General features: G+C 36.2%; 2 protein-coding genes across 10 annotated transcripts in view; one reads left to right on the forward strand and one right to left on the reverse strand.

Moving 5' to 3' along the window:
- Positions 1-707, reverse strand: part of IQCB1 (IQ motif containing B1) — a 44,647-nt gene extending 43,940 nt beyond the window's left edge. For 4 of the 9 annotated variants that reach the window (XM_046657637.1, XM_046657639.1, XM_046657640.1 and 1 more), the window contains exons 1-2: positions 616-700; positions 63-144 (exon numbers count right to left, since the gene is read on the reverse strand). The gene's annotated coding sequence lies outside the window, so the exon portion shown is untranslated. Of the gene's footprint in view, positions 1-62; positions 145-615 lie in introns of all 9 variants that reach the window. The other 5 variants (XM_046657643.1, XM_046657642.1, XM_046657638.1 and 2 more) reach the window with 4 other exon arrangements.
- Positions 708-919: 212 nt separating this feature from the next.
- EAF2 (ELL associated factor 2) overlaps positions 920-26,913 on the forward strand; it is a 41,523-nt gene continuing 15,529 nt past the window's right edge. Inside the window, exons 1-4 of the mRNA XM_046659693.1 lie at positions 920-1,041; positions 7,859-7,953; positions 14,551-14,687; positions 16,671-16,816. Of these exons, the coding sequence (XP_046515649.1) occupies positions 933-1,041; positions 7,859-7,953; positions 14,551-14,687; positions 16,671-16,816 (487 nt within the window). The 5' untranslated portion in view covers positions 920-932. The remainder of the gene's footprint in view (positions 1,042-7,858; positions 7,954-14,550; positions 14,688-16,670; positions 16,817-26,913) is intronic.

Here is a 26,913-nt window from a genome sequence, read left to right on the forward strand (position 1 = left end):
CCATTAAACTCACGAACTTTTGACAGAGAAAACAATTATTTTTCAACTATTTATGCTCTTACTCTGAGCCAGAGCAGGAGCTCGGGCCTGGATCCTCTGGGAACCGCGTCTTGCCGGCCGCGCCGTCACTGCCTCCACTGATCACTGTGGAGGAAATCAATGAAAGCAGGCCGACCGATGCAATCGAGTTGCAACCGATCCTAAACATGCGCAGTTCCTAATTCCCAAGCTTTTTCCCTCTCCCTCCACGTCCCCTGTGCCGGTCCTAACACCACCGGGAACTTCCTCTGGGACAGAAGGTCAGAAAACGATTGCCGAGGTAACGGCGTCGCCGCCAGGCAGGGCCAGGCACCGAGCCTCTGAGGCCGCGGACTCTCTACTCCGGATTCTAGACCAAGCTACGGTGGCGTTACCACGCCTGGGGCAAGACGCCCGGCCTTGTGCCCAGACTCCGCCCCCGCCCCGGGCCTCAGTTTCCACACCAGACCTCCACATAAAAGAGCGTGGAGCAGGCCGAGTCTCCCCTGAAGAGTCCCTACGCGCTGGGTCTGTTGGCCCAGAAGCCTGGGGTGCTGGGGCTCTCTCCTTCCCCAGCCGCCACCTTGGGACGGTTACCTCATCCTCGCCTGCCGTTCCTCCAGCAAAGGACCCCGCTCCCACCACGCACCTCACTTGCGCGGCTTCCCGGGGCGCCCAGCGTCGCAACACTGCAAGAAGCCTGGAGGCGGGACCAGGATCCTCCGAGCCAAGGGGCGGGGCGCCCCTCGCCAGGCAACCAATCAGCATGCAAGAGACGCCCGGTGGGGCGGTGCGCGTCGGGCGCGGGGCGGAGTCTGAGGTGGCTGCGCCGGCCGCAACAAGTGCGGCTGATTCGGGCTGAGGTGGCAGATGTTAGCGAGCGCCGCGAGCAGAGGTGAAGTCGGAGCCCGAGGATGATGAATGGAGCAGCGGGACGCTCGCACAATGACAGACGCGAGCGGGTCCTCAAGTTAGGCGAGAGTTTCGAGAAACATCCGCGCTGCGCCTTCCACACTGTGCGCTGTGAGTGAGGATGACCCCGGGGAAAACGGGGAGCTCTGGGTATGGGGGTGTGTGGAGGCGCAAACCTCTCCAAGTTGTGTTCCCACAGACCCCCTTACTCTGCGGGAGAATGGGGTGCCCAGCGCGAGCCGCTGCCCTCCCTGGAGTCCTTGGGGTCAGTGGAAGGAGCCGGAGTCGAGCAGATGTGGGTAAACCCTGGGCAGAGAGATATAAGTGAGATGAGCGGGCAAAAGGGGAAACTTTGTGGACCAGGTCTGCAGGGGTGACTCTGGAGACAGATGTGACTGGTGGATGATGCAGAAGTGGAAAAAAAAATAAAGTGGCAAATGGAAGAGAGCAAAGTACAAAACTACTACACAGGGGGAAGGGAATGCCTTGAGGCTCATGGGGAAATAGTCTCTCTTTTTTTCTCTTTTTCTGTGTCTGGCTGATGAGGGTTCTTATTTAGTGTGTACCTTGGGAGAAATTTTGAACCATTCTCATGATCTGTATCTCCTTTGGACCTCCGATTTCGTTCATTCAATTATCTAATACTGATTATTAAAGTTTTGGAGGGTGTGTTATTAATTTCTTTATTAGAAAGATATTTACTCCCCTATGATTTCTTTTGATTTCCTTTTGCTTGTCCTCTGGAAGTAGTTTTGATAAATTTTTCTTTTTTTATGTTGTTGAGGTGGAAAAGGCAGCTCTTTTGCTTTGATATGTTGGATGCTGTTGATTCCAGGAGGGAAAATATAGCATATTATGATTTGGTATGTAAAACATTCATTCTTTGCATAATAGCCGTCACACAACTATAGAGCGGAAAGGAAACTTTGAGGTCATTGAATCATAACCTCTTATTTTTCTGTGGCAAAATTGTGAAGTAGGTAGTTTTTCACTTCCTTCCCCCAACCCTGTCCTTCCTTAGTGTCTCATCATTCCATCTTCCTCAGTCACGCTGCCCTTAGACTGTCCAGAGACCTCTGTGGTTTTTACTCTGGAGTGTTCCATGTCTCAATTAAAACACCCAGTTAAAACTCACATTCTCCAAAAGTTTACTTATGTTGTAGGCAATCTGATGGTAGTAACTCACAGTAAAGGTATGAAGAACCAATAGGTCAAACTCTCCAAGGATATATTTATATTTTATAAAAGGGTTTTATTAAGCAAAATTAATATCTAGTTGGTAGAATAAATGGAGGAGGTATTTGCAGAAGACCTTCAACAGTGTCTCTGGTTTATTCTTCTTTATCATACTCTGTTGTCAAAGGCTCCCCACAGTGGGACAGCTAGTGCTGGCTGTGCAGATTCTCTCCTTTGTCAGTCCCATTTTCCAAAAGTATGACATAGTTCTTGTCTGGTTTCTCCATGCCTTTCTCTCAAATAGTATCTCCTCTCTCCTTTCCTCTTCTTTCTCAGGTATGCAGTAGTCTTAGAATTAATTTTTCAAATCACAAAGTTTAGGATTATAAAAATTTTCTCAAGAATATATTTTCATATAACTTGGATATAGATATTCTCTTTTTAAGGGCGTGAACCCCAAATTCAGTGAATAAAAAATAGCCTTTGAAAAACTCTTTGCAGGTACTTACAAACCTTTCATTTGTGGAAGTTCTCAAAATGCTGGAATTGTGTCTTCAGAGTCAGAGAATCAGATGATCCAGCTACAAGAATGAAAATAAACAAAAATAAGCAAAACAACAACAATAATAACCACAATAAACCCAGATGTTTGAATACACTCTTAGTCCTGTGGAAGACATTAGGAAGGTTTTCAGCCGTTAGTTTTATTCTTCTTGAAGCAGAGAGACTCTTGCTAGATTTATCTAAATAAAACCAGTCATTATCCTTGAGGATAGGTTCATTTTCCATATGATCCTCACTCTTAAGGACTCAGAGTGAGGGATAGAAACTGTAGAATAGGAAATCTGACTTTCATCCAGGGCAGATGGACCTAATTTATCACAAACACTGAAGTCACTGTAATGTGGGAGAAAGTAAAATTCTATCTTTGTGTACAGAGCTAATTACGCTGGTCCACTATGCTGAGGCTTTGGAAAAACCTGGACGTGTATTCTGGCCTCCACCACCTATATATCTAATGTAACTTTGGAAACATTCTCTAAGCTCTCAACCTCAGTTTTCTTATATATAAATGGTAATAATAATATGTACATTTCAGAGTTTTTAAGGATTAAATAACATAGCGTAAACAATTTAGCACAGTATTTGGTGCATGGTAGACAATAAGTAGTAGTTACCATTATTCTCGAAGGGTTATAGTCGTGTGTATATGAGGAATGCCAATGAATGTAATTTACTTAGACTTTCAGAAAGCACTTATCAGGGCTCGGCAATAAAACCTATCAAAAGATAGACTGGCATGTGGTAGGGAAGACATGGGATGTTCTATACTTGATAAGCTAAATGCTTAGCAGCAAATGCTTCACTTCATAGAAGAGTTTGAGTAACGGGATCCACTAGAATAAATTTTGGATTTGGGCTAGTGCTAGTTTCACAATTTATATCCAGATAAAGGAATAAATATTGAAATCCCTAAGTTTGTAAATGACACCACTTTTTGCTGTCATGAAATGATGAGCTTATGGGCAGTGACAACAGGAAGACTGTCTGAGGCATCAAGTGGCGCCACTCCCAAAAGGGTGGTTATTAAACTTTGGTGTGAGCAAATATTGGAAAGTACACAAATGAAAAATAGAATTGAAATTGTATTTACAGTTAATGTAGTCTGATCAGTGTAGTATATGGGTAAGGGTGTGGGTTTTGGAGTTACTTGAATTAGTTTAAATCCCAGGAAGTAAATGATAGTAACTTTGGATTCTTTTATGAAGATATTGACATTATGTGATGCTACAGCCAAAATAGTCAGAAAAGTGATCAACATTGACAGAAAAAGTATTAAGTACAAAATACGAAATGTTTTTCTACTCTTCATGTAATATAAGTAATTGTACTATAAACATGAAGAAAATAACATAGATGAAGGATATCCAGAGAGAATAAGTGAGTGGTAAAACTGGTGATGAGGTTTCCAAACCAAGGATAACCAAAAGAAAGAAGCTACAGTAGTCCCTCTTTATCAGAGATTTCACCTTCCTCAGTTTTAGTTACCTGCACTCAACCATGGCCTGAAAATATTAATTGGAAAATTCTAGAAATAAAGAATTTGTAAGTTTTAAATTGTGTGCATTTCTGAGTAGCATGATGAAATCTCACCCTGTCCAACTGCATGCTGCCTGGGACGTGAATCATCCCTTTGTCCTGAGTATACATGCTGTGTATGCTACCCGCTTATTAGTCACTTAGTAGCCCTCGTGATTATGAGATCGACTGTCGCAGGATAGCAGTGTTTAGGTAACCCTTATTTTACTTAGCAATGGCCCCAAAGCACAGGAGTAGTGATGCTGGCAATTCAGATATGTCAAAGAGAAGCCATAAAGTGTTTGCTTTAAGGGAAAAGGTGAAAGTTCTGGACTTAATTAGGGGAGGAAAAAAATCGTATGCTGAGGTTGCTAAGATCTACAGTAATTTTTATTATAGTATGTTGTTATAATTGTTCTATATTATTATTATTGTTGTTAATCTTGTACTGTGCCTAATTTATAAATTAAACTATATCACAGTGGTATGTGTGTATGGATAAAAACATAGTATGTATAAGGTTTGGTACTATCTGAGGTTTCAGGCATCCACTAGGGGTCTAGGAATGTATCTGCCAGATAAGGGGAAACGACTGTATTTAGCCTGGAATCGTAGCACCTTAGAAAAGAATACATTTGATATTTGGAAGCATATAGAAAGCATGAACATGAAATTATTCAGCAGATTCTATAATTCTAGAACTAGGCTTAACCCTTTGAAACTCAAACACTTTATACTTTAAAAAAAACTTGTTTGAAGGTAAATAAAACACTGTTTAATAAAATAAGTAATAAAAAGGTGGAATTTATTAATTTTATCAGTAGAGTAATTAGAAATGTAAATAAGATCAGAATAGTTTTGATAGACTTATTGATTATAAATTTATGCTTATCATTAAGTAAAGCTACAGATATTTTGAGTACATTTCTGTCCCTTATAGTTATCTCATATGCTGTAGGCATTGATCAGCTTCAGGGGCTTGTGAATCCCTTGCAATTATACAGTATTTGATATGTATCCTCATGTATGCATTTTTCTGTGGAGAGGATCTATGGCTGGTCTGTGATTTTCATCAGATTCCCATAGAGGCTTATTGCTATTCCTCATCTCCTAACACTCCCCCCTCCCCCGACATACACAGAAGTTAGGAACTGTGGCTATAAGGCAAGGAAACTATATAATATGAGTGGATAGAGTATGTGACTTGAATTCCTGACTTCATCTTTTATTGGCTTAATTACTTTAGAGGAGTTCCTCATTGGTAAAATATGTATGAGAATATTCAGTTCAAACAGTTGTTCTAGAGATCAAAAGTGATGATATAAAGAAAAAGAATCAGCTTTTAAATACTGAAACAGATTAGCTGTAGATTAACAGCATACTGGCTGAGTTTGACTTTAGTGATGCTTTGTTTGACCCACACAGTTGTAGTTTTAACATGAGTCAGTTGTAAATACCTAAAAGTCAAGATCTTTTATACAAAAATCTGGATTACCAGTTTCTCTTTAAAAAATCAAAAGATAACCTGGCAATACTGAGCCATATTATTCATGGCAGAAGTTGGCTGAAGCTGATTTGTGGTTGTCCTCTTGAGAGTGGGTTTATTCATTCTTTAGGTCGCTGTGGTTCCTGCTGGTCAGCTTCACTGCCTTGGGTTACCTGTCTGGCCTCTCTTCTAAAGCATTATTTAGTTGTCATTAAATGGCAGTCATATCTCTGAATATTGTCCTTTGTGTCACTGTCAGAAAAATATGGGAGGTCAGAGAGCCATGGTTTTACTCTAGTATGTCATTTATAATGTTTTACCTATTTATCTTAGGAACTCTTTATTGTCAAATATTAAGTGATGGGTGCCCTCTATGAGAAGAGAAGTGTACTAGTGAAAAGTACAAAAGGAATATGGCAATATCCACCCTAAAGAAATCAGAGTCTTGAAGTAGAGATGAATCTGGTCTTCAGGAAACAATTAGAAAACAAGGCTTTTACACATAATTTAGCTTAAGTTTATACTTAAAATAAGTTTAGAGGTGGTTCAGGGAAGGGTAAACAATATGAACTTTTTATCAATTGATGTCAACACTTATTTCCCTAAGTCCAAAACCTCTTTCAAGCATCTAAAACTTAACACCTTAATTATCTTTTATCTTTCTCGTTACCTTGTGATACTAACAAACTCCCCAATTTATTTTCAGTGTAGTCTTTATCCTCAGTTGTACTACCTAGGGATACGTTATGAATCAAACTCTTTCACATTTTTCATATTGCTTATGTTATTTTTTCATGTTTCTTAAAATCTGGGAATAAGCATCAAGATTTTAAGAGATAGTTATTGCATGTATTCAGTTTTGAATTAAAGTAGCATGAAGAATAAACCATATTATAAAGAATATTTTGTGTGAATTGTTTATATTCATATGTGTTTAAGGAATAGAGGGATGGATTTCATTTATTTCCATAGAACTGTTATGAAAATGAAATATGAAATGTTAAGCAAGGTGCCTGGCACATTGTAAGTGTTCCATAAGTGTTAGCTGTTATAATTGTCTTGAGAAGCAGGGCCAGCCTTTGTTTATTGACAGAGTGATGGTTTGATGAGCACTGGAAGATTCTCTCCCAAGATCTGCCTATTACAGTTCCCTAAATTCCACTAATAAATATTCATTGCTTTGGATTTAGACTTTTTGCCTTTGGGGCTTCCCTGTTAATATAAAGATAAATCTCTTGGGGTAGGGGTAATTGGGAGGGGACTCTCAGGAGCTGTTAATGTTCTATTTCTTGATCTAGTTGCTGATTACACACGTGTCGCTTTGTGAAAATGCATCAGGCTTATGATTTATGTTCTATTTTGCATGTATGCTATGTTTTAATAAAGAGTTAACCTAGAAAAAATAAATATAACTGGAGGAATTCTATATATCAGTTCTAATATCAGAATTATCATCAGTCATTGATACATATTTATGTGAATTCTTTTTCAGTGACTTTCATATCTTAGAGGTTTTTAAGTTTATTCAGCAATATCTTAGCACCCTAATAAATTCCTTCTAGGTAATATATTTTAATGACATTTGAATTATGATTTAACTCAAAATGAAAATTGATTTTAAGTTCTTCTGAAGTGGCAGATCTGGGTAAATTTGCACATCCTTTAGTGGTACACATCCATGAAAAATTCAAGCTTTAAACTAAATAAGATTGCTTTCTCTTAAATTTTGCCATGAATATGTATTTGGTGTGTATTCATTCATTTTGTTTTTCTAGGACAGCAGACAAGTGGTAGTAGGCACCCAAGGTGGTTTAAGAAAAATTCGTGGGAGCAAAAGACTGAAAATTGAAGATATTCTACTGATAATGGTTTTTAGCAAATTGTGAAAACACTGACATTATTTAGTTCTTAGCAGTGGAACATCTTAGTCTAGTTAACCTTGATCTAAATAGGATTCTGAGGGAGCATGGTTTGAGGAATACTATTTTAGTTTTTTTTTTCCTCAGAATTATACACACAGCAACCAACTGGATTATGTTTTGTTTGTTTTTTTGTAATATGAAGACTCTTCTAATTACTGGCTGTTGAAAAATGATTTATCACTCTGAAACATGCTCAAACTTTTTATATACAGGTATCCAGGTATTGTTCAATTTTATGAAAATCCACATCTGTGTCTATTTTTAGATGACTTCAAACCCGCTTCTATTGACACCTCTTGTGAAGGAGAGCTTGAGGTCGGCAAAGGTGAACAGGTGACCATAACTCTGCCAAATATAGAAGTGAGTATTTTTATATATTTAGACTAAAGGCATCTTTTTGCAGGATTTCCACTAAATTTAAATGAAAATAATTGCACAATTTATGTAGTGGTAATAGTTAAAATAATTAATAAGCATATCAAAGCAGAAAAAACCTTGTTTTAAACTATTTTTGGTAAAATAACCTTAAAATACTTTATTTAATAAATTTCAAGAACTATCATATCAAATGATTTGAAACAATTGGAGGTCTAAACAAATATTTGTTAAATTACCATTATGAGCTGGATTTTGTACTTCGAACTAGGAGTAATAACATATCCCATGTCTTCTAGTCCTAGTCTGTTACAGCAGATAGACATGTAAAGATCTAGTGCTATAAGTTAGAGCATGTATAAAATTCTGTGCAAGTACGTAAGTGGAATCAAATAATCTTCCTGGTGGAGTCTTGGAAGGCTTCCCAAAGCAGATGCTTTTTGAGCTGAGCCTTAAAGGACAAGTAGAATTTCGTCTGGTAGAAATGGAGTAGAATATTCTAGGCAGAAGGAACAGTGTATGAAAGGCGCTAATGGAGAAAGAACAAGAATTTGTGGAATAAATGAGTTAGTGTAGTAAATTACAGAATAATGAAAAATGATTGATAGAAATAGAGACTGGAAAGGTGGATTGGGATCAGATTATGAAGAATCTTTTATGTTGTAATGTAGAATTTGGACTTTATCTCATAGGTATTAGAGAACCATTAGAATGTTTAAGCAGAGAGCTAACATCGTTAGATTTGTGCTTTTGGAGTGGTTTGGGGAATGGATGGGAAAAGAAAGAGACTAGGTCAGGGAGGCCTTAACCAAAAGTTTTGTCCATCTTTTAAATTTCCAGGTGTATCCAAGTAACACTGTCAACTACGATTTACATAAATATACAAGTTCTTTGTTCTATTCTCTAGTTTTTTTCCTTGAGTTAGAAATTTCTTAGCATTCAACTTTTCTTTTTTTTCTTTTATATTGGCTTGATGGAAGAGAACACCAAGACTGTAAATTTATACTTTAATATATAAAGAAAACACTGGAGTTGTTGAGATTTTTTTGTTTAATTTTTATAATAGGAATGGTTTTGTGCTGGTTCATCCATGTTCTCTTGTATGCATTTATGAGATGGCTTGTCATGGTTAGAGGTGTAGCAAGCAAGCTGTCTATCCTCTAGTCTTCTATCTTTTTCTTATTTTTATCAGTCAACACTATTTATTAAGATCCCACTGTTATGTTAGACTGTATTTGTTGCTGCCTCTGAAGGTTTTCCTAAAGTTAAGTAAATTTGTGGGGGCTTTTTATTGTATATTTCTCATTTCTTCCCTTAGAAACTGAAGGAAATGAAAAATCAATTCAGTATGAGAAGTTGTAGATAAGTAAAACTTTGTATTACTCTGTTATGAAAAGATGTTCAGATTCTGGCATCTCTAAAATAGATCGGAAATGTAGTACCCAATAACCTAAGGCTTTCTTGCTTTATGATATTAAAGAAACCTGAACCATCTACTTAATTTTAAAAGTTGTTGAAAAGATATAAATTGATGACAAGCATCATTAGCCTGGTCTCAGATTGTAATATTATCGATGCATGATGATTGGTTTGCAGAAAAACTTTAGTTCAGTTCTTCTTTGCCGTGTAGAATGTTTTCTCAAATTGCACTCTTCCCATCCTCATTCTTCACATTGCTTTTCTACTCCAAGCAGATGGGGATTCTTATAGTTATTAATAAACCTGTTTCATTCATACATACCCTGCTTTAATCAAGAATTACAATCCACCATGTGTTTGGTTATGGTCTCAATTGAAATACCTCTTGAAGGAATGACAGCTATAGGAGGAAATTTTCAAACCTTCAAATCGTAAATTTCTGAAACAGCAAAGAAATCCTGTGGGAAAAAGTAACTCCCTCCACCAGGCCACCAGAAATATATCCATAAAGAGTATGCCTCAGTGTTTTTGTGTGTGTATATGTGGGCATGAGAAAGAGGGAGACAGATGGACAAATGAACGGACTGACCATATAAATATGTACCTTCTGTGTGGTAAGTCCTGTTTTAGGTGGTTAATGGAAATACAGAGGTAGACTAGATGTGGTCACTATTCTAAAAAATACTGCCATTTAGTGAGGAAGACAGAAAATAACTGATTAAAATGTAAGGACTATCGTACAGGTATACACAGAATATTATGGGAGTATAAAAGAGAGGTAACTCAGCCAGGGGAGGGAGAGGAGACATCAGGACACGCTATCTTGAAGATGAGTTGAAGTTACCCAGGAGAAGGAAAGAGGGAAGGACATTTAGGCAGAGAAAAGAGAAAGACATGTTAGATTTGGCGAACTACATGTAAGCCACTGTGGCGAAGTCAGAAGGGGTGAAGATGGGGACGCATGGGAAGGTAGAAGGGTATTTAGGATCAGATAATAAAGGGCCTAATGTGTAATGCGAAAGAATTTGAACTTTATCCTGTAACCCTTTTAGACATCTGGAATGAAAGAGAATTGTTAAAATTACCACCTGTCGAGAGCATATATTTTTTCTGCTGGGCATACAGTCCTGGAACAATTGTGAATAAGAATAGAAATTACAATCTCAAATAAACTTTGTGGGTTTTTTCCCCCTTTGTTAAAGAACTTCTTTATACCAGTAAGAGGTTTATGGTTCTTCAGAGTTTGTGTGTATTTTGTGGAAATGTAATGATTATTAGTTTGAGGCATTTAGATTCTCTGATTTTCTTTATAAACTTGCTTTCATCAACCTGGTAAAAATGCCTAGAAGCTTGGAGCCATCCCATAAAATAGAATTTTTATTGTACTGTACTTTGAGGAGTGCCTTCAGGTTCTGGTGGTTCTTTGATAGGTTAGATTTTCTAATTCCATTCCTGGAAGTTTTCTTTGGTAGTATCACACAGAAGAAACTAATAAAAATAAAGGCTTAGGCTGGTTAATATTGGGCATTGACCAATCTCTTTTCCTTACAAACAGTTCTCTATGATTGACTGCTATAAAATTTCAAAATGTTGACTTTTGAAAGGAAAAGACTTACTTGTCTATTATGATTTGTCATTGATGCTGTCCAAGTTTAGCATATTTTTAGTGCTGACTCTTTATCTTATGGGGTACTTTTGTGGGCCTTGATGAAATAGCCCACTGGAAACTTCAACTAGACTTTCTGTTATGCAGGAAATACATCTCTGTTGGTTACTTATGATGTTAGTGCTCAAACCCAGGACTTAGGAGAGTTCTGTATGTCTGATAGGCTACTCTGCCACCCCAGATGACTCTTGTGGGCAAAGTCCCTTCCAGAATGAACCTGATCTGATTACTTCCCTTGAGTTTACTTAGCTCACATGGGAAAATAGCCCATCACGTTCTTGGGACCTCAGCCTGTTTTAGGACCAGAGTCCTATTTTAACATCATATTACACTTATATTTTTAAATGAATTCTATCTTTTAACATTACAAAGCAAACCTTTTTTATCCTGTTTTTGTGGTTTTAAGCTTAAATACCACCTTGTCTAATATTAATAATACCACGTTTTCTTTTTTTAAATTTGTATGTTCATGGAATCTTGGCGTCCCTTACTTTTATTTAGCTGACATTTTAAGTATATCTTTTATTAACAGAATATTCTGTGTTTGATTTTTAAACCCAGTTTGACAGTTCCTATTTTTATTAGGGAATTCTATCCATATTTAGTTCCAAGTTGATATACTTGATTTTTATTTCTATCATTTTATATTATGTTTATGAGTTATTTTAATTTGTTTCCCTTTTTTCACTCTTTACTAGTTTCGTGAAGTATCTCTTCTTTCTTTTCTTTTTCTTTTCCCTTGTGTTACTTTGGGAGCACTATTGTACTTTCCCATTCCATTACTGATTACTTTCCTTTCCTGGTATTCATAATCAGGCATGATCAGATTTGCCTGTCAGAAGAATGGGGAACAAAACTGGAAGGGAAAATAGGGAGGAGGAAAGCAGTAATCTAAGTGAGATGATGATTGGGTTCTGAAGTTGGATAAGAACAGTAAACATGGAGACGGTATCACGTATTCAGTAGTTATTTAGAGACAAGGATAGTTCATAGGCTTAGGATTTTCCTAGTACTTTAATACCCCTTTCTTGGGGTATGAAATAAGGGACTGGGCAGAAATTAAAGTTTAAAATAGGAAATGTGCTCAATTTAATGAGGAAAAGTTTAATTTTAAAAAACTTGCTCAAAGTGTAGAAGGCAGATATAGATATTATGAAAAACTTGTTACTTGTGATCAAAAAATGTTCATATTGTTTGTATTCGACATTCACTGAGTATCTGTGAAGGGCTTGGTACTTTAGGTACTAGGAGCCAGAAAAAAATATTAATGATCTAGTGCTTATTTTTCAGGAACTCAGAGTGCAATAATGTAATGTAATTTTAAGATGTATTCTGTTCTAAGTAAGAATGCAAGTATCTTTAAGAAGAATATATTGCACAAATCTCTGATCAACTGTAATTTGAAGTCCTTGGGTTGCTATTTTGGGGTATCTTACTCTGTTGTTTTCAACCGAAACATCTGAAAAATATACTTATGAGCCACGTAGTCCCAGTTTGTTTTGTCACGATTATGCTCCTGGCTCTGCACCTTACCAGGGCTTCAGCTAAGTGCTCTCCATCTCATCCCTCTAGGTCCACTGCAGACATGTCCGCATTTGTGTGCTTTGCATGCTTGATTTCCTGTAGATCACATTAGTTTTAGAGGTGAGGTAAAAAGCTGGTCCTTTCTTTTGGTTTCATCATTTTCTTGCCCTACCTCTTGGAAGTCTCTAACCTACTCCCCTTTTATGGCATCCTCAGTCACAAAATTTATCTCCTACTCCTCCTTGTGGTCATGTGTTAAATCTCTGATGATTGTTAACTTTTTAAATATGATAATGCCCTTTATTCTTTTTAGTAGTCACTCTTTTCTAAGCTGATCTAATGTTATTGTACTTGACAAGATTATTATAATCAGTGCTTTAAAAGTTTAATAGACTTTTATAAAGTTCAAAAACAAGCAAATATTGCACTGTATTATTTAAGTATACATATATATGAGATAAAGTAAGAGAATGATAAAATTCCTTCAGGGTTGAGGGAGGCGGGGACAAAGGATACAGGAGGAGCTTGTAGGTAGTTGTAGGTTACTAGTAATGATCTAGGTTTAACCTTTTATTATAGAAAATAGGATAGTATAATGAACCCCTCTGTACATATTACTGAGCTTCAACACTTACAGTGTTGTGCTAATCTTTTTTATATATTCCCCTACCACTTTTTTTTCTTGGCATATTTGAAAGCAATCTCAGACATTATACCAGTTTATAAATGCTTATGTATGCATCTCTAACTGATAAGGATATTTTTATTTTTACCTAAGTACCATGCTATTATCACATGTGGCAGAATTAATTATAATACCTGGTCCATATTCACATTTTCATGATGGCCTCAAAAATGTCTTTTTACAGGTTTTTCACCTAGGAATCCAAATAAGATTCTTATATTGTATTTTGGTATTATGTTAATCTTAAGTCTCTTTTGTTCTACAGAAGTCTTTTCCCCTTTTTATGCCATTAGCTTGTTGGAGAAACCAGGTGATTTGTCCTAAAGAATATACCCATATTCCGGGTTTCAAATTACTTCTGCCTGGTATTGTTTAACTTGTTCCTCTATTCCTCGTATTTCCTGTAAACTGGTAGTTATATCTAAAGGCTTGATGAGAGTTAGATTCTTTGTGGGCTTTTCTTTTTAAGGCAAGAGTACTTTATAGGTGATGCTGCATACTTGCTTTTTTATCATATCATGAAGCAATTAATGTCTAGTTGTCCCACTTTTTTTTTTTTGTAGGAAAAGATTCGCCCTGAGCTAACATCTGCTGCCAATCTTCCTCTTTTTTTTCTCCCCAAAGCCCCAGTGCATGGTTGTATATCCTAGTTGTAAGTCCTTCTAGTTCTTCTTTGTGAGCCGCTGCCGCAGCATGGCAGCTGACAGACAGGTGGTGTGGTTCTGCCACCAGGAAATGAACCTAGGCCGCTGAAGTCGTGAGAGCACTGTACTTTAACCACTAGGTCATCAGGGCTAGCTCAGTCCCACTTTTAATGCTAAAATTAATCAGTAGATTTAGTGTGATATTGTTCCTCAATACATTCGTTTTCTTTAATCTGCGTAGGGAAGCACCACTTTAAGAAAATACCAGATTTAAAAAACTAAACTTACGAAGGAAGAAGAGGGTAGTAAATATGATTCGGAACTTCTGTTCCCTTATCTGTAAACTATACTGGTTGTGTTAGAATTGAATCCCCATCGCCTGTTGTAGACCAAGGAAACAAATCTTCACTGGCTCAGGGCAAGCATTTTCTCTGTTCTTTCCTCAATGATAGAAGCTTTGAGATCACAGCCTCTGTTCATCTCTATCGTTTTTCTACTACTCTCCTTGTTGTTAGAGTAGTAAATTTAGGTGGTTAGGTGACTTGAAGTGTAACATAGATTGAGAAACACAGAGGATCTCAGAAGCCCTCCTAACTGAATTTCTATGATAAATTTCAAGTAATGATAATTAACTTTTTAAACAGGGTTCCACTCCACCAGTAACTGTTTTCAAAGGTTCAAAGAAACCTTACTTAAAAGAATGTATTTTGATTATTAACCATGACACTGGAGAATGTCGACTAGAAAAACTCAGCAGCAACATCACTGTAAAAAAAACAAGGTATGTGGTTAATGAAATAAATTACTTTATTGACACAAAAATTGCTAAGGAAATGCCAGTGGGAAAAAAGTTACTGGATTAAGTCACATTATATAAGGGTTATTTCTCTGTGGTATAAAAATGTTTTAAGCTTTTTCCAAGTTTAAATTTGGTGGAGATCCTTAGCCAAAAGCTTTCACCATTTCTCCCTATGTTGTATTTCTGAATGTCTTTTATATATGTAGTATACATTTTTTTTTATTGTAGATGCTTTCGTAGAACTGGACTGAAAGGAGCCATTATACACTCTACAAAATAATTTCATCTTTATTAGTAAAAATTTATTGAGCACCTAGAATATGTAAAGCACTAGAAAAAGGAAAGTTTCCTATACAAATACCAACCTCAAAACTAATGCATTTTAGTTGGATTAACAGATAATTCTATTTAAAAAGTCGGTAAGAGAATACAGCCATCCCAAATTCTTTTTTGGAAATAGGTGGTACATTAAAATATAAGGGACTTTCTCTAAAGGCCATACAAATAGTATAGACAGAAATTGTTCTAGGAATTAAAGGAAAGGGGAGGTTATGGTTGATTGGAGCATTCAGGGAGCCCTATTGATGTACCTTGAGAGGAGGTTAAGATTTAGGGCTTTTTTTTCCCCAATAATACTTGATGATAAGAATTACCTTGGGTGCTTGTTAAATATATGAGTTCCCAAATCCAACTTCAGATGAGGAAGGGGCCTAGGAAGCTCTATTTTTCGTCCCCTCCCTGCTGATGATTTTTATTACTAGGAAAGTTGGAAAACACTGATTTAACTTTTTTTTTTTGAGGAAGATTAGCCCTGAGCTAACTTCTGCAGCAAATCCTCTTCTTTTTGCTGAGGAAGACTGGCCCTGAGCTAACATCTGTGCCCATCTTCTTCTACTTTGTATGTGGGATGCCTACCACAGCGTGGCTTGACAAGCAGTGTGTAGGTCCATACCCAGGATCCGAACTGGCGAACCCTGGGCCACTGAAGCAGAACATGTGAACTTAACTGCTGCACCACCGCACTGGCACCAAAAATACTGATTTAATTGATCAGAGAACACATGAGGATGTAAGCAAGGCTTGAAGGCAGGAATATATCTGATTTATGTTGAGCCAATGAAAAAGACCCATTTGAATAGAGCAGAGATTTGTCTCTGTGCCTGTGTATAAGCATTGGAAAGTGTGGAGTGAGGTGGATAGTGGATTAGAGGTAAGGTTGTAAAGGTAGATTGAGGCTAATGCCTTCAGTATTAGCTATGAAATTAGGATGTCGTCTTAATGGCAGTGGTTACATATTAATGTTTTTTTAACCAGGGATTGACATGCTTACGTTTTTGTTTTGAAACGTTAGTCCACCAAACAGTAAAATGAAACAATGTAAGAAACAGAAAAGTACATTAACCGCGATTTTTGAGAGTCAGGATGAAGAGAAAAATGAGGTTCTAAATACTTTTGTGAAGGAAGAACTGAGTATTTGGTGACGAAATGGGAGAGGCAGAAGTCAAGCATAATTGTGTTATATACTCTTCTTAAAAGTATTGAAAGGAAAATATATGAATCTCCTTTGTAACGTCTTAAAGTTATGAATGAAAAATGTAGAAGTGATTTAGTTTTAACAGAAATGATAATTTTAGAATTCAGGGAATACATTGTGCCTGTTATATACATGCATAATTTCATTTTATTTTAGTCATTTGTGTATGTCTTATCTCTTCAGTTTTGAGCAGTGATTTTGTTTTTATTCGCATTTGTATCCCTCAGTGGACCTGTATGTATGCCATGCATATAGCAGGGCTCAATAAATATTTGTTATATAATGAATTAAATTAGTATTTTTATTCTTGAATATCATTTTAAAGATCTCTAGGGAAAAGAGTAAGTGGTCAATTTTAGTAACTTTGTAAGTTGAAATTGTTGTCACATTGCTGTCATACTTGTTTTGACCTTTGATATTCTTAATTGCAGAGTTGAAGGAAGCAGTAAAATTCACTATCGTATAGAGCAACAGCAGCAACAAATGCGGAATTTGCCTAGGACTCCCAATCTTGTGAAACAGTCTCCATCCGAAGACAAGCTGTCCCCAGCATCTCCGATGGATGATATTGAGCGAGGTAAAATTGAAGTGTATATACTGTCCCTTTACAAGAAATTATTAAGAAACAGTAAGTGAAAATTTTCATTTTAAGTAACAAGGGAACTAACTATAAACTTTTATTGAAAGTTTGTATATATATATATATATGTTGTTATGGGTTTTTCTAGGGGAGAGAGTGTAGTTTGTGATTTAGGGTATTATGTAATTAAAACTATATAAGAGAATTTTTTTTATTATTCAGGGGAAAACATTGATCGTTAGATTGTGACTGGAGTTTTCTTTCTGACAGTTGTAATGATTCTAATTCAGTTCTTTTTCTTTTTTTTAAAGATTGGCACCTGAGCTAACATCTGTTGCTAATCTTTTTTTTTTCCTTCTTATTCTTCTCTCCAAAGCCCCCCAGTACGTAGTTGTATATTCTAGTTGTGAGTGCATCTGGTTGTGCTATGTGGGATGCCACCTCAGCATGGCCTGATGAGTGGTGCCATGTCCGTGCCTGGGATCCTAACCGGTGAAACCCTGGGCTCCAAAGCGGAGCATGAACACTTAACCACTCAGCCACGGGGCCAGCCCCTCAAATTCAATTCTTCACAGCATCTTCCTGTCGAAGTTCTTTATGTATAGCCAGACTATAGATGTGTAAGATGTCACCAAACTAATAGCGAAGTGAGGCTATGTAGTAAGCCCAAGCAGCAGGCGAGTTCTGAATTGCTGCTCACTTCTCAGCAGGAAGGTATTTCTAGGGAGGCACAGTTCTTTTGAAAGTAAGGAAACTTAAATCTCCATTTTTTTCTAGCTGCAATTCGGATGTTGGTATTATAGTAATTGTGGTAGGAATAAGTCCCTGATCACCAAAGTGTATTTGCTTCCACACTTTTCCTTCATAACTTGCATGTAGCGCTCCAATGCCACTTGCTGCCTTTTAAGCCCGGTATAGTATTAGTTTCCTAACATATTAGCATTCCCTTTACAAATAGTAAGGAAGATATAAGCTCAGAACCCTTGTTGCTACAAGAGATCTTGAATTTTATTTTATTATTATGTCATATCCGCTTCCAAAATGTATTTGAATCATGATGTCATTATATACATGTACACAAAATACTGGAACAGAAAATCAAAATATTGAAGGGGAAGAGGAAGCAAATTTGTTAATTATTAAAATATTAAATTTAGATCTGAACTTCCTAGCCACTAAGACAAAAAGGAAAACCTAAGTATCATATTTTGTATTATCTAAGAGAGGTTCCAAAGAATCACTCTTTCCTTTTACTAAATTCTAAAAGGAATTCATCATATGGAACCTGTTCTTTTTGTTGTTAGTGCCATTGAGTCGATTCCAACTCCTAGCGACCCTCTGTACAGCAGAGCAGAACCCTGCCTAGTCTTTTTGTGAGCCATCCTCTCACCTCCTGGCACTGTATCAGACAATGCTCTGTTGTTATTCATAGGGTTTTCATGGCCAATTGTTTCAGAAGTGGGTGGCCAGGTCCTTCTTCCTAGTCTGTCTTAGTCTGGAAGCTCTGCTGACACCTGTCCACCACGGAAGACCCTACTGGTATTTGAAATGCTGGTGGCATAGCTTTCAGCATCACAGCAACATGCAGCCACCATAGTATGACAACTGACAGATGGGTGATGTGATTTCCTAACCGGGAAACAAACCTGGGGTGCAGTGGTGAGAGTGCTGAATCTTAACCCCTAGCCCACCAGGTACCTGTTCTAGGGAGCATTAAATTATATAGTATCGTCAAGAATAATTTTACAGTACAAGAAGTTCCTCTATGTGGCAGTTTTTTAGCAGAGACCTTAATAAAAGCATTGTATTGAAGCATTATATTGTAGAGGGTAAGTTAACATGATCCAAGCATAAGCTCTAACTTTATATACGAATTTACTTTGAGATGTTTATATAGCATGTTCCTTAGACTGTCTTCCCTTAGATATTTTCTTGACCCTACTATGCCAATGCCTACTGTTATGGCTGAATCATCTTTTCAAATTTGTGGCTAGGTGTCTGGCAGTTGTATTAGTGTTTCTGTTGTTCAATTTTTACATTTACATCTTTGAACCATCTGGAATTTTAGTTTAAGTAAGATAAGAATCCAAATTTCCCTCCTTCCCAGTGGTATTGACAGAGAATTGACAAATATGGTATTGATAGAGAGTATATATCAATATCTATATATTGAATAAGCCATCATTTCTTCTACTGATGTGAAGAGCCATTTTTATCACATGCAGGATTTCTATAAATATATATATATAAATATATAAATACATGAAAAATTGATCAGATTTCACTAGTGTTTTTAAAATGCATATTTTAAGATTAAGAGATACTTTTTCATTTATAAGCTTGGCAGTAGCTAAAACATTTGTCAACATTCAGTACTAGAAGTATATAAAGGGAAGCAATATGTTCATACATTTTCAAAGGAAGTATAAATTGGCACATATTTATTTTTTGTAGAGAAGTTTTTTCTGCTTTGCAGTGTCAAACAGTGTCAAGTACATAGGAAGTACTTATATAAGGGTTTGTTATCATTATCATTATCCTTATTTGCTAATTACATTTAAAATAAAGATGCACATATTCCTTACCTAGAAATTTTAGTAATTTCTTCTATAGCGAAACTTGTACAAGTAGGTATCTACATAGATATATCTATGTCAGTTATATAAGAATGATCCATGCAGTAATTTTCATACTTAGGGGAAAATGGAAAAACCCCAAGTGCCCATCAAGAAGGGATTACAATACTACACATCCATTTAAAAAAAGAGACCACATTTTGGTAACAAAGAAGGCTATACAGATACATTCCTAAGCAAAAAAGCACATTTTTACATATCGTCTAATGTACATATCTATGTATGTGTGTGAACCATTTCTGAAAACAAAATTTGTATGTTTATAGATGCATAGAAGAACTTGGAAAAATTATACTAAAATGTGAACGTTATCTTTGGGAGTTTGGATTATAGGAGCCTTTCACTTCCTATGGTACAAACTGTTATTTGAAGTTTTACAATGAACTTGTCATTTTTCAGATAATGATTATTTATTGAGAAGACAATATAATGTTGAAGAATAATGTTAATATAAAACCACTGATAATTGCCCCACCCTAAAGCAGCCGTGTCAATTTCTGCTTATACTGTATATTTTTTCGATTATATTTTTATAGGTAACTACTATGTGCCAAGTCTTTCCACACATTATTTTAATTAATCTTAAAATTTTCTTATGAAATATTTCAAACATATAGAAAATACAGAGAATAATATAACAGATCATATACCTACACCTGAGGTTTAATATTTTACCACCTTGGCTTTAGGCTTTAAAAAAAATTACAGAGGTCTCTTTCCTTTCCAACACATTCTTCTTTTCCTGTCTGTCACATGTTTGAATGTACTCTAAAGGATTTGTATACTTTTCTATTCTTTGAAACACTTTGTATATGATAGATTTTTCTGATTCTTGATAGTTTGGGTAAATTAATGACTATAGGTTTATTCACGTTTTCTATTTCTTCTTAATCAATTTTGGTAATTCATATTTGTCTTGAAAATTATCAGTTTAATCCTCATTTTCAAATTGCTGGCATAATTTATCCATATAGATTTCTACACTGTCTGTAGTTATGCACCTTTTTTTTTATTTCTAACACTGATTATTTGTGCCCTTTCTCTCTTTTTCTTGACCCAACTTGCTAGAATTTGATAAGTTTTCTTTGTCTTCAAAGAACCAGCTTTTGGTCTTAGTGAGATGTGGTATATGGGTGACTAGGAGTGACCTCTTTGGAATCATACTGCTTGCATTCAAATCCCAGCTCCATCACTTATCAGATGTATGGCCTAGGGAAAGTTACCTAACCTCTTATTTTATGTTTGTTTCCTTTTTTGTAAAATAGAGGTAATAATTAGGATTGTTAAGAGAATTAAATGTGGTAGTACCTATAAAGTGTCTAAAGTAATTCCTGCCACTAGGAAGTGATCAAATATTAGCTATTATTTAAATTTTTATTATTGGATTTTTTTCTTGTTCCTTTGTTTATTCTTTCATTAATATATGCTCTTTAAAAAATTATTTGCTTCTTTGACTTGCTCTGCATTTTCTCTGTTCTTATAATTGGGTGCTTAGCTCATCTATGTTGAGTTTATTTTTTGTATGCATTTAAGAGTACAAATATCTTTCTAGGTATCACTCTAACTGCATCCGCTAAATGAGTAATGCTTCCATTGTAGTTAAACTCTAAATATTTTTGTAATTTCCGTATTTGACAATAAATCATTTGTTGAATGTTTTGTGGTTTTCAAATACTGTATGAAATTTAAGGAAAATTTGGGTGGGCTTAAAACAATGACAACATATTTTCTGCTTATAAATCTTCAATTTTTGTAGGGCTCAGTGGGGGTAGTTCATGGCTATTATACTTGGTGTCAGCTGGAATGACTTGAAGTCTAGCAGCTGGAATCATTTGAAGGCTCACTTATTCACATGTCTGCCAGTCCATGCTGGCTTTTGGCTGAGACCTTTCTAGGAGTTGTTAGCTGGGAAACCTGCACATAGCCTCTCCAGGTGGCCTGGGCTTCCTCACAACGTGGTAGCTGGGTTCCAAGAGTAAGTGTCAGAAGAGGGAGAAAGGAAGAGCAAAGATAGAGGGAGAGAGGTGAAAACTTTATCTTTTTAATTACATAGGCTCAGAAGTCATGTAGCATCATTTGTGCATGTGTGTTTGTGTGTGTTTTAACAGCTTTATTGAGGTGTATCTGACACAAAAATCTTCACATATTTAAAGTACAATTTCCTGGGTTTTAACATAGGTATACATCCTTGAAACTATAACCACAACCACAATCAGGATAATGAACATATTTATCACCCCAAAAAGTTTCCTACTGCCCCATTGTAATCCCTCTCTCCCACTCCTCCCCACCCTACCTGTTCCTAGGGAACCACTGATCTGCTGTATGTCACTATGATTAGTTTGCATTTTCTAGAAGTTTATATAGATGGAATCATACAGTATGTCCTCTTTTTTGTCTGGGTTTTTGCACTAAGCATAATTATTTTGAGAATCTAGTGTGCATCCGTAGTTCATTCCTTTTTATTGCTGAGTAGTAATGTATTTTATGAATATACAACAATTTGTTTATCTGTTCACCTGAAGATGGACATTTGCATTGTTTCCAGTTTTTGGCTGTCACAAATAAAGCTACTGTGAACATCACATACAAGTCTTTGAAAAGACAAATATTTTCTTTTCTCTATAGTAAATATATAGGAGTGAAATGGCTAGATCTTATGGTAGGTATGTACTTAACTTTTTAAGAAACTTTCAAACTGTTTTCCAAAATGGTTGTATTATTCTACATTCCTACCAGCAGTGCGCGAGAGGTCCAGTTCCTCTACGTGTTTGTCAATGCTCTGGTCAGGTGCGCAGTGTTATTTCATTGTGGCTTTAATTTGCATTTCCCTGATGACTAATAATGTTGGATATCTTCTCATGTACTTATTTGCCATCATTATATTTTCTTTGGGTAAAATGTCTATTTAAATCTTTTGCCCATTTTTAAGAATTGGATTATTTATTTTCTTATTAGAGTTTTAGGAATTATTTTTATGTTCTGAATACAAGTTCTTTATCAGATATATGCCTGGTAAATATTTTCTCAGTCTTTCATTCTTTTCATTCTCTTAACAGTGTCATTTGAAGAGCCAAAGTTTTTAATTTTGACAACATCCATTTTATCAATTTTTTTCTGGATTGTTCTTTTCGTGTCATATCAAAAAAATTTTTGCCTAAACCAAAGATGTGGTAACAAAGGTTTTCTCCTATGTTTTCTTTTAGAAGTTTTATAGTTTTATATTAGGTCAAGGCTCCTTTTTGAGTTAATTTTTGTATGTGGTACTTGGTGTGTATCAAAGTTTTTTTTTTTTTGCACATGGATATTGAATTATTCCAGCACCATTTGTTGAAAAGACTATCTTTTGTCCAATGGATTACATTTGCACTTTTGTAAAAAGTCGGTTGTCCATATATGTGTGGATCTATTTCTGGACTCTTTATTTTGTTACATTGATTTCTTTGTTTATTTTTATACCAACACTACACTATCCTAATAACTGTGGCTTTATAATAAGTGTTGAAATCAGGTAGTTTTATTACAACTTTGTTTTTCTCTTAATGAAGTTGTTTTGAGTATTCTAGGACTTTCCCATATTCACATGAATTTTAGAAAAAGCTTCTCAATTTCTTAAAAAGTCTGTTGAAATTTTGATTAGGATTGCATTGAATCCATAGATCAATTTGAGGAAAACTGACTTCTTAACAATTGAGTCTTCTGATCCATGAACACAGTATCTCTCTCCATTTGTTTAGATCTTTAATTTCTCTCAGCAATGCTTTATAATTTTCAGTATACAGGTCCTTAACATATTTTGTCAGATTTATCTATAATTATTTAACTTTTTGGAAGCTATTATAAATGCTCTTGTTTTTATAATTTTGATTTCTAATTGCTCATTGCTAATATATAGAAATACAATTGATTTTTGTATATTGTTGCTGTATCCTTTAACCTTGCTAAACTCACTATTTCTAGTAGCTTTTTTATAGATATCGTTATATTTTTTTGTAGATATCATATCGTCATATTGACAGAGACAATCGTGTCATCTGAGAATAATGACAGTTTTACCACTTCCTTTCCAATGCAGATGCCTTTTATTTCTTGTGCTTGACTTATTGTACCAGTTAGAACCTCCAATACAATGTTGAATAGAGGTGGTCAGAGTGGAAAATGTCCTCTTATTCCTGAACCTAGAGAGAAAACTTTCAGTCTCTCACAATCATGTGTGATTTCAGCTGTAGGATTTTCATGGATGTCCTAACTTCCCTTCTTTTTCTATTTTGTTGAGAGTTTTTGTCAAAAATGACTGTTGAAATTTGTCAAATGCTCTTTCTGCTGTTTTGAGATGGCTTTTATTTTTTGGTTTTTAATATGGTGAACTATATTAATGGATTTTTGAAATTTTGTATTCCTGAGAAAACCCCTCTTGGTCATGATATATTGTTCTTTTAATATATTAGCATTTCTCAACCTGAGCAATATTGGCATTTGGGATTGGGTAATTCTTTGTCAGGGACTCTCCTGTGTATTGTAGAATGTTTAGCAGCATCCCTAGCTTTCTACCCACTAGATGCCACATAGCACCACTCCCCCCCAAATTGTGACAACCAAAAATGTCTCCAGGCATTTCCAGATGTCCCCCTGGGGGTAGAATCATCACTGGTTGAGAACCATTGTTATATATTGTTAAATTCGATTTGCTAAAATTTTGTTTATTTTTGCATTTATGTTCATAAGCAATATTGGTTTGTAGTTTGGTTTTTCTTTTCTTGTAATGTCTTTGTTGGGTTTAGATATCAGTAATTCTGTCCTTAAGGAATGCATTGGAAAGTATTCCTTCCTTTTTAATTATACAGAAGAGTTTGTATCAAACTGATATTATTTCTTATTTAAATGATTGGTAGAATTCACTAGTGAAGCCATCTAAGCCTGGAGATTTGTGTGTGTGGGGTGAGGTGGGATTAACTAAAACTCAATTTCTGTAGCAGATTTAGGTATATTCAGGTTATCTCTTTCTTCTTGAGTAAAATTTAGTAGTTTATGCCTTTCAAAGAATTGGTCCATTTCATCTAATTTATCAAATTTATGGGCATAAAGTGGTTCATAATATTCCTTCCTATTCATTTGATGTCTGTAGGATCTGTAGTGCTGTCATTATTTCATTCTCAATATTAGTAATTTATGTCTAATGTCTTTTTTTATATGTATAAACTTGGTTGAGTTTTATCAATATTATGTATGTTCTCAAACAATCAACTTTTAGTTTCATTTATTTTCATTATTTTTTTCTGTTCTTTTTTTTGGCTTTTGCTTTTACTATTTTTTTCTTTCTGCTTACTTTGGTTTTAATTTGCTCTTCTTTCTCTAGCTTCTTAAGGTATGAGTTTAGTTCATTTAATTAAGACCTCTTTTCCCCCCAATATAGTCATTTAATGTTTTCAATTTCTCTCTAAGCTGTACTTTAAAGTTTTTATCATAAATGGCTGTTGGATCTTGTCAGATGCTTTCTCTGCATCTGTTGAGATGATCATGTGGTTTTTATTCCTCAGTTTGTTGATGTGGTGTATCACGTTGATTGATTTGCAGATGTTGAACCATCCCTGTGTCCCTGGTATGCATCCCACTTGATCATGATGTATGACCCTTTTGATGTATTACTGAATTCAGGTTGCCAAAATTTTGTTGAGAATTTTTGCATCTATGTTCATCAGCGATATTAGCCTGTAGTTTGCCTTTTTCATGCTCTCCTTGTCAGGCTTTGGTGTCAGAGTGATGTTGGCCTCGTAGAATGTGTTAGGAAGTGTTCCATCCTCCCTAACTTTTTGGAATAGCTTGAAAAGTACAGGTATTAAATCCTCTTTGACAGTTTGGTAGAATTCCCCGGGAAAGCCATCTGGTCCTGGGGTTTTATTCTTTGGGATGCTTTTGATTGCTGTTTCAATCTCTTTCCTTGTGATTGGTCTGTTCAGATTGTCTGCTGCTTCTTGACTTAGCTTTGGGAGATTGTAAGAGTCTAAGAATTTATCCATTTCCTCTAGGTTATCCATTTTGTTGGCATATAATTTTTCATAATATTCTCTTATAATCCACTGTATTTTTTATTTCTTCCATTGTATTTTTCATCTCTAGTGTTTCTGATTGATTCTTCTTTACAGTTTCAAGCTCGTTTGTGAAGCAGCTCCAGAACTTGTTGGATTGTTTCTCTATATTTTCTTTTACCTCATTGAGTTTTTTGATGATAGCTATTCTGATTTATTGTTGTTTGGTTTACTTATTTCTGAGTCTTCAGGACATAATTCTGTGCAGTTATTGCTTTCCCTCTGGTCTTGAGCTTTTATGAACTGCCTGATGCTGAAATTACGATTTTTCCGAATTGTGATATTCTTTGGTTGCAGTTACAGCCTATTGCCACTAGATGGGGGTCGAGAGCCACGTATTCTGAACCCTCCACCTTCAACAGAGATGGCACAGCATGGCTTGGGTTGTGGGGGGCACTTTCTCTTGCGCGCAGACTGGGGTTTCTGATCAGCTCTCGCTATCTGGTCTCCTGGGATCTTGGTTTGATGAGGTCACCCCACATGAAAGCTTTTGCCCTGTTGGAGGGCTTTCCTCTAGGCTGCAAGGGTGCTAGGGAGTCCTGGGTGATTCTGCAGAGCGTGACCCCTTCCCTACTCCTTCCTTTGTGGAGCCTCCCGCACAGTGATCCCAGTCTTTAGGGGAGGGAGTGAAGTTCTCTCTTACCTGCTTCCAGCTCCTCCGAGGGGGGCTCCAGCCTCTCCACCCTCCGTTGTTTGGCTGCTATGGGTCTCCGAGGGTTCCTGTGCTATTAGGATATTTTTTTTTGGAATATGGTTGCTCTTTTTTGTTGTATGTTGGAAGGGAGAGAGTCCCGGGCAAGCTCACTATGCCATGACACTGACATCACTCCCCCTCTAAGCTGTACTTTAGCTGCATTCTACAAATTTTAATAAGCTGTGTTTTCATTTTCACTTAATTTGAAGTATTTTCTAATATATCTTTTATTTTTTTCTTTGACCCATGGGTCTTTTAGAAGTGTGTTTACTTCTCAAATATTTGGAGGCTATCTAGGTTCTACTTATAAATTTTTTATTTTATTTTGTTTTGGTAGAGAATATACTCTGTATAACTTCAATCTTTTGAAATTTATTGTGGGACAAGATGGCGTAGACTTATCTCTCTGTGCTTCTCCCCACTAAATAAAACTGTAAATCTTGGAAATAAGGCAAAAAACAACCAAAGGGGAACTCTGAAAGATGGAAAAAGGAAGGTAATCTCCCTGCCCACCCAACCTAGAGACACCATACAATGAGGGGCACTGACAAAGCGATCATACCACAGTGAGTGGCTCCAGTCTTGGAAGTACTCTCCTTCCCTTCCTGACCTGAGACTTCCCTCCCCAATCAGAGATACTGCATGTCCAGAAGGCACCCACAAGTGGAAACTCATTAT

The sequence above is a fragment of the Equus quagga genome, chromosome 4, assembly GCF_021613505.1.
Source record: "Equus quagga isolate Etosha38 chromosome 4, UCLA_HA_Equagga_1.0, whole genome shotgun sequence".
Lineage (NCBI taxonomy): Eukaryota > Metazoa > Chordata > Mammalia > Perissodactyla > Equidae > Equus > Equus quagga.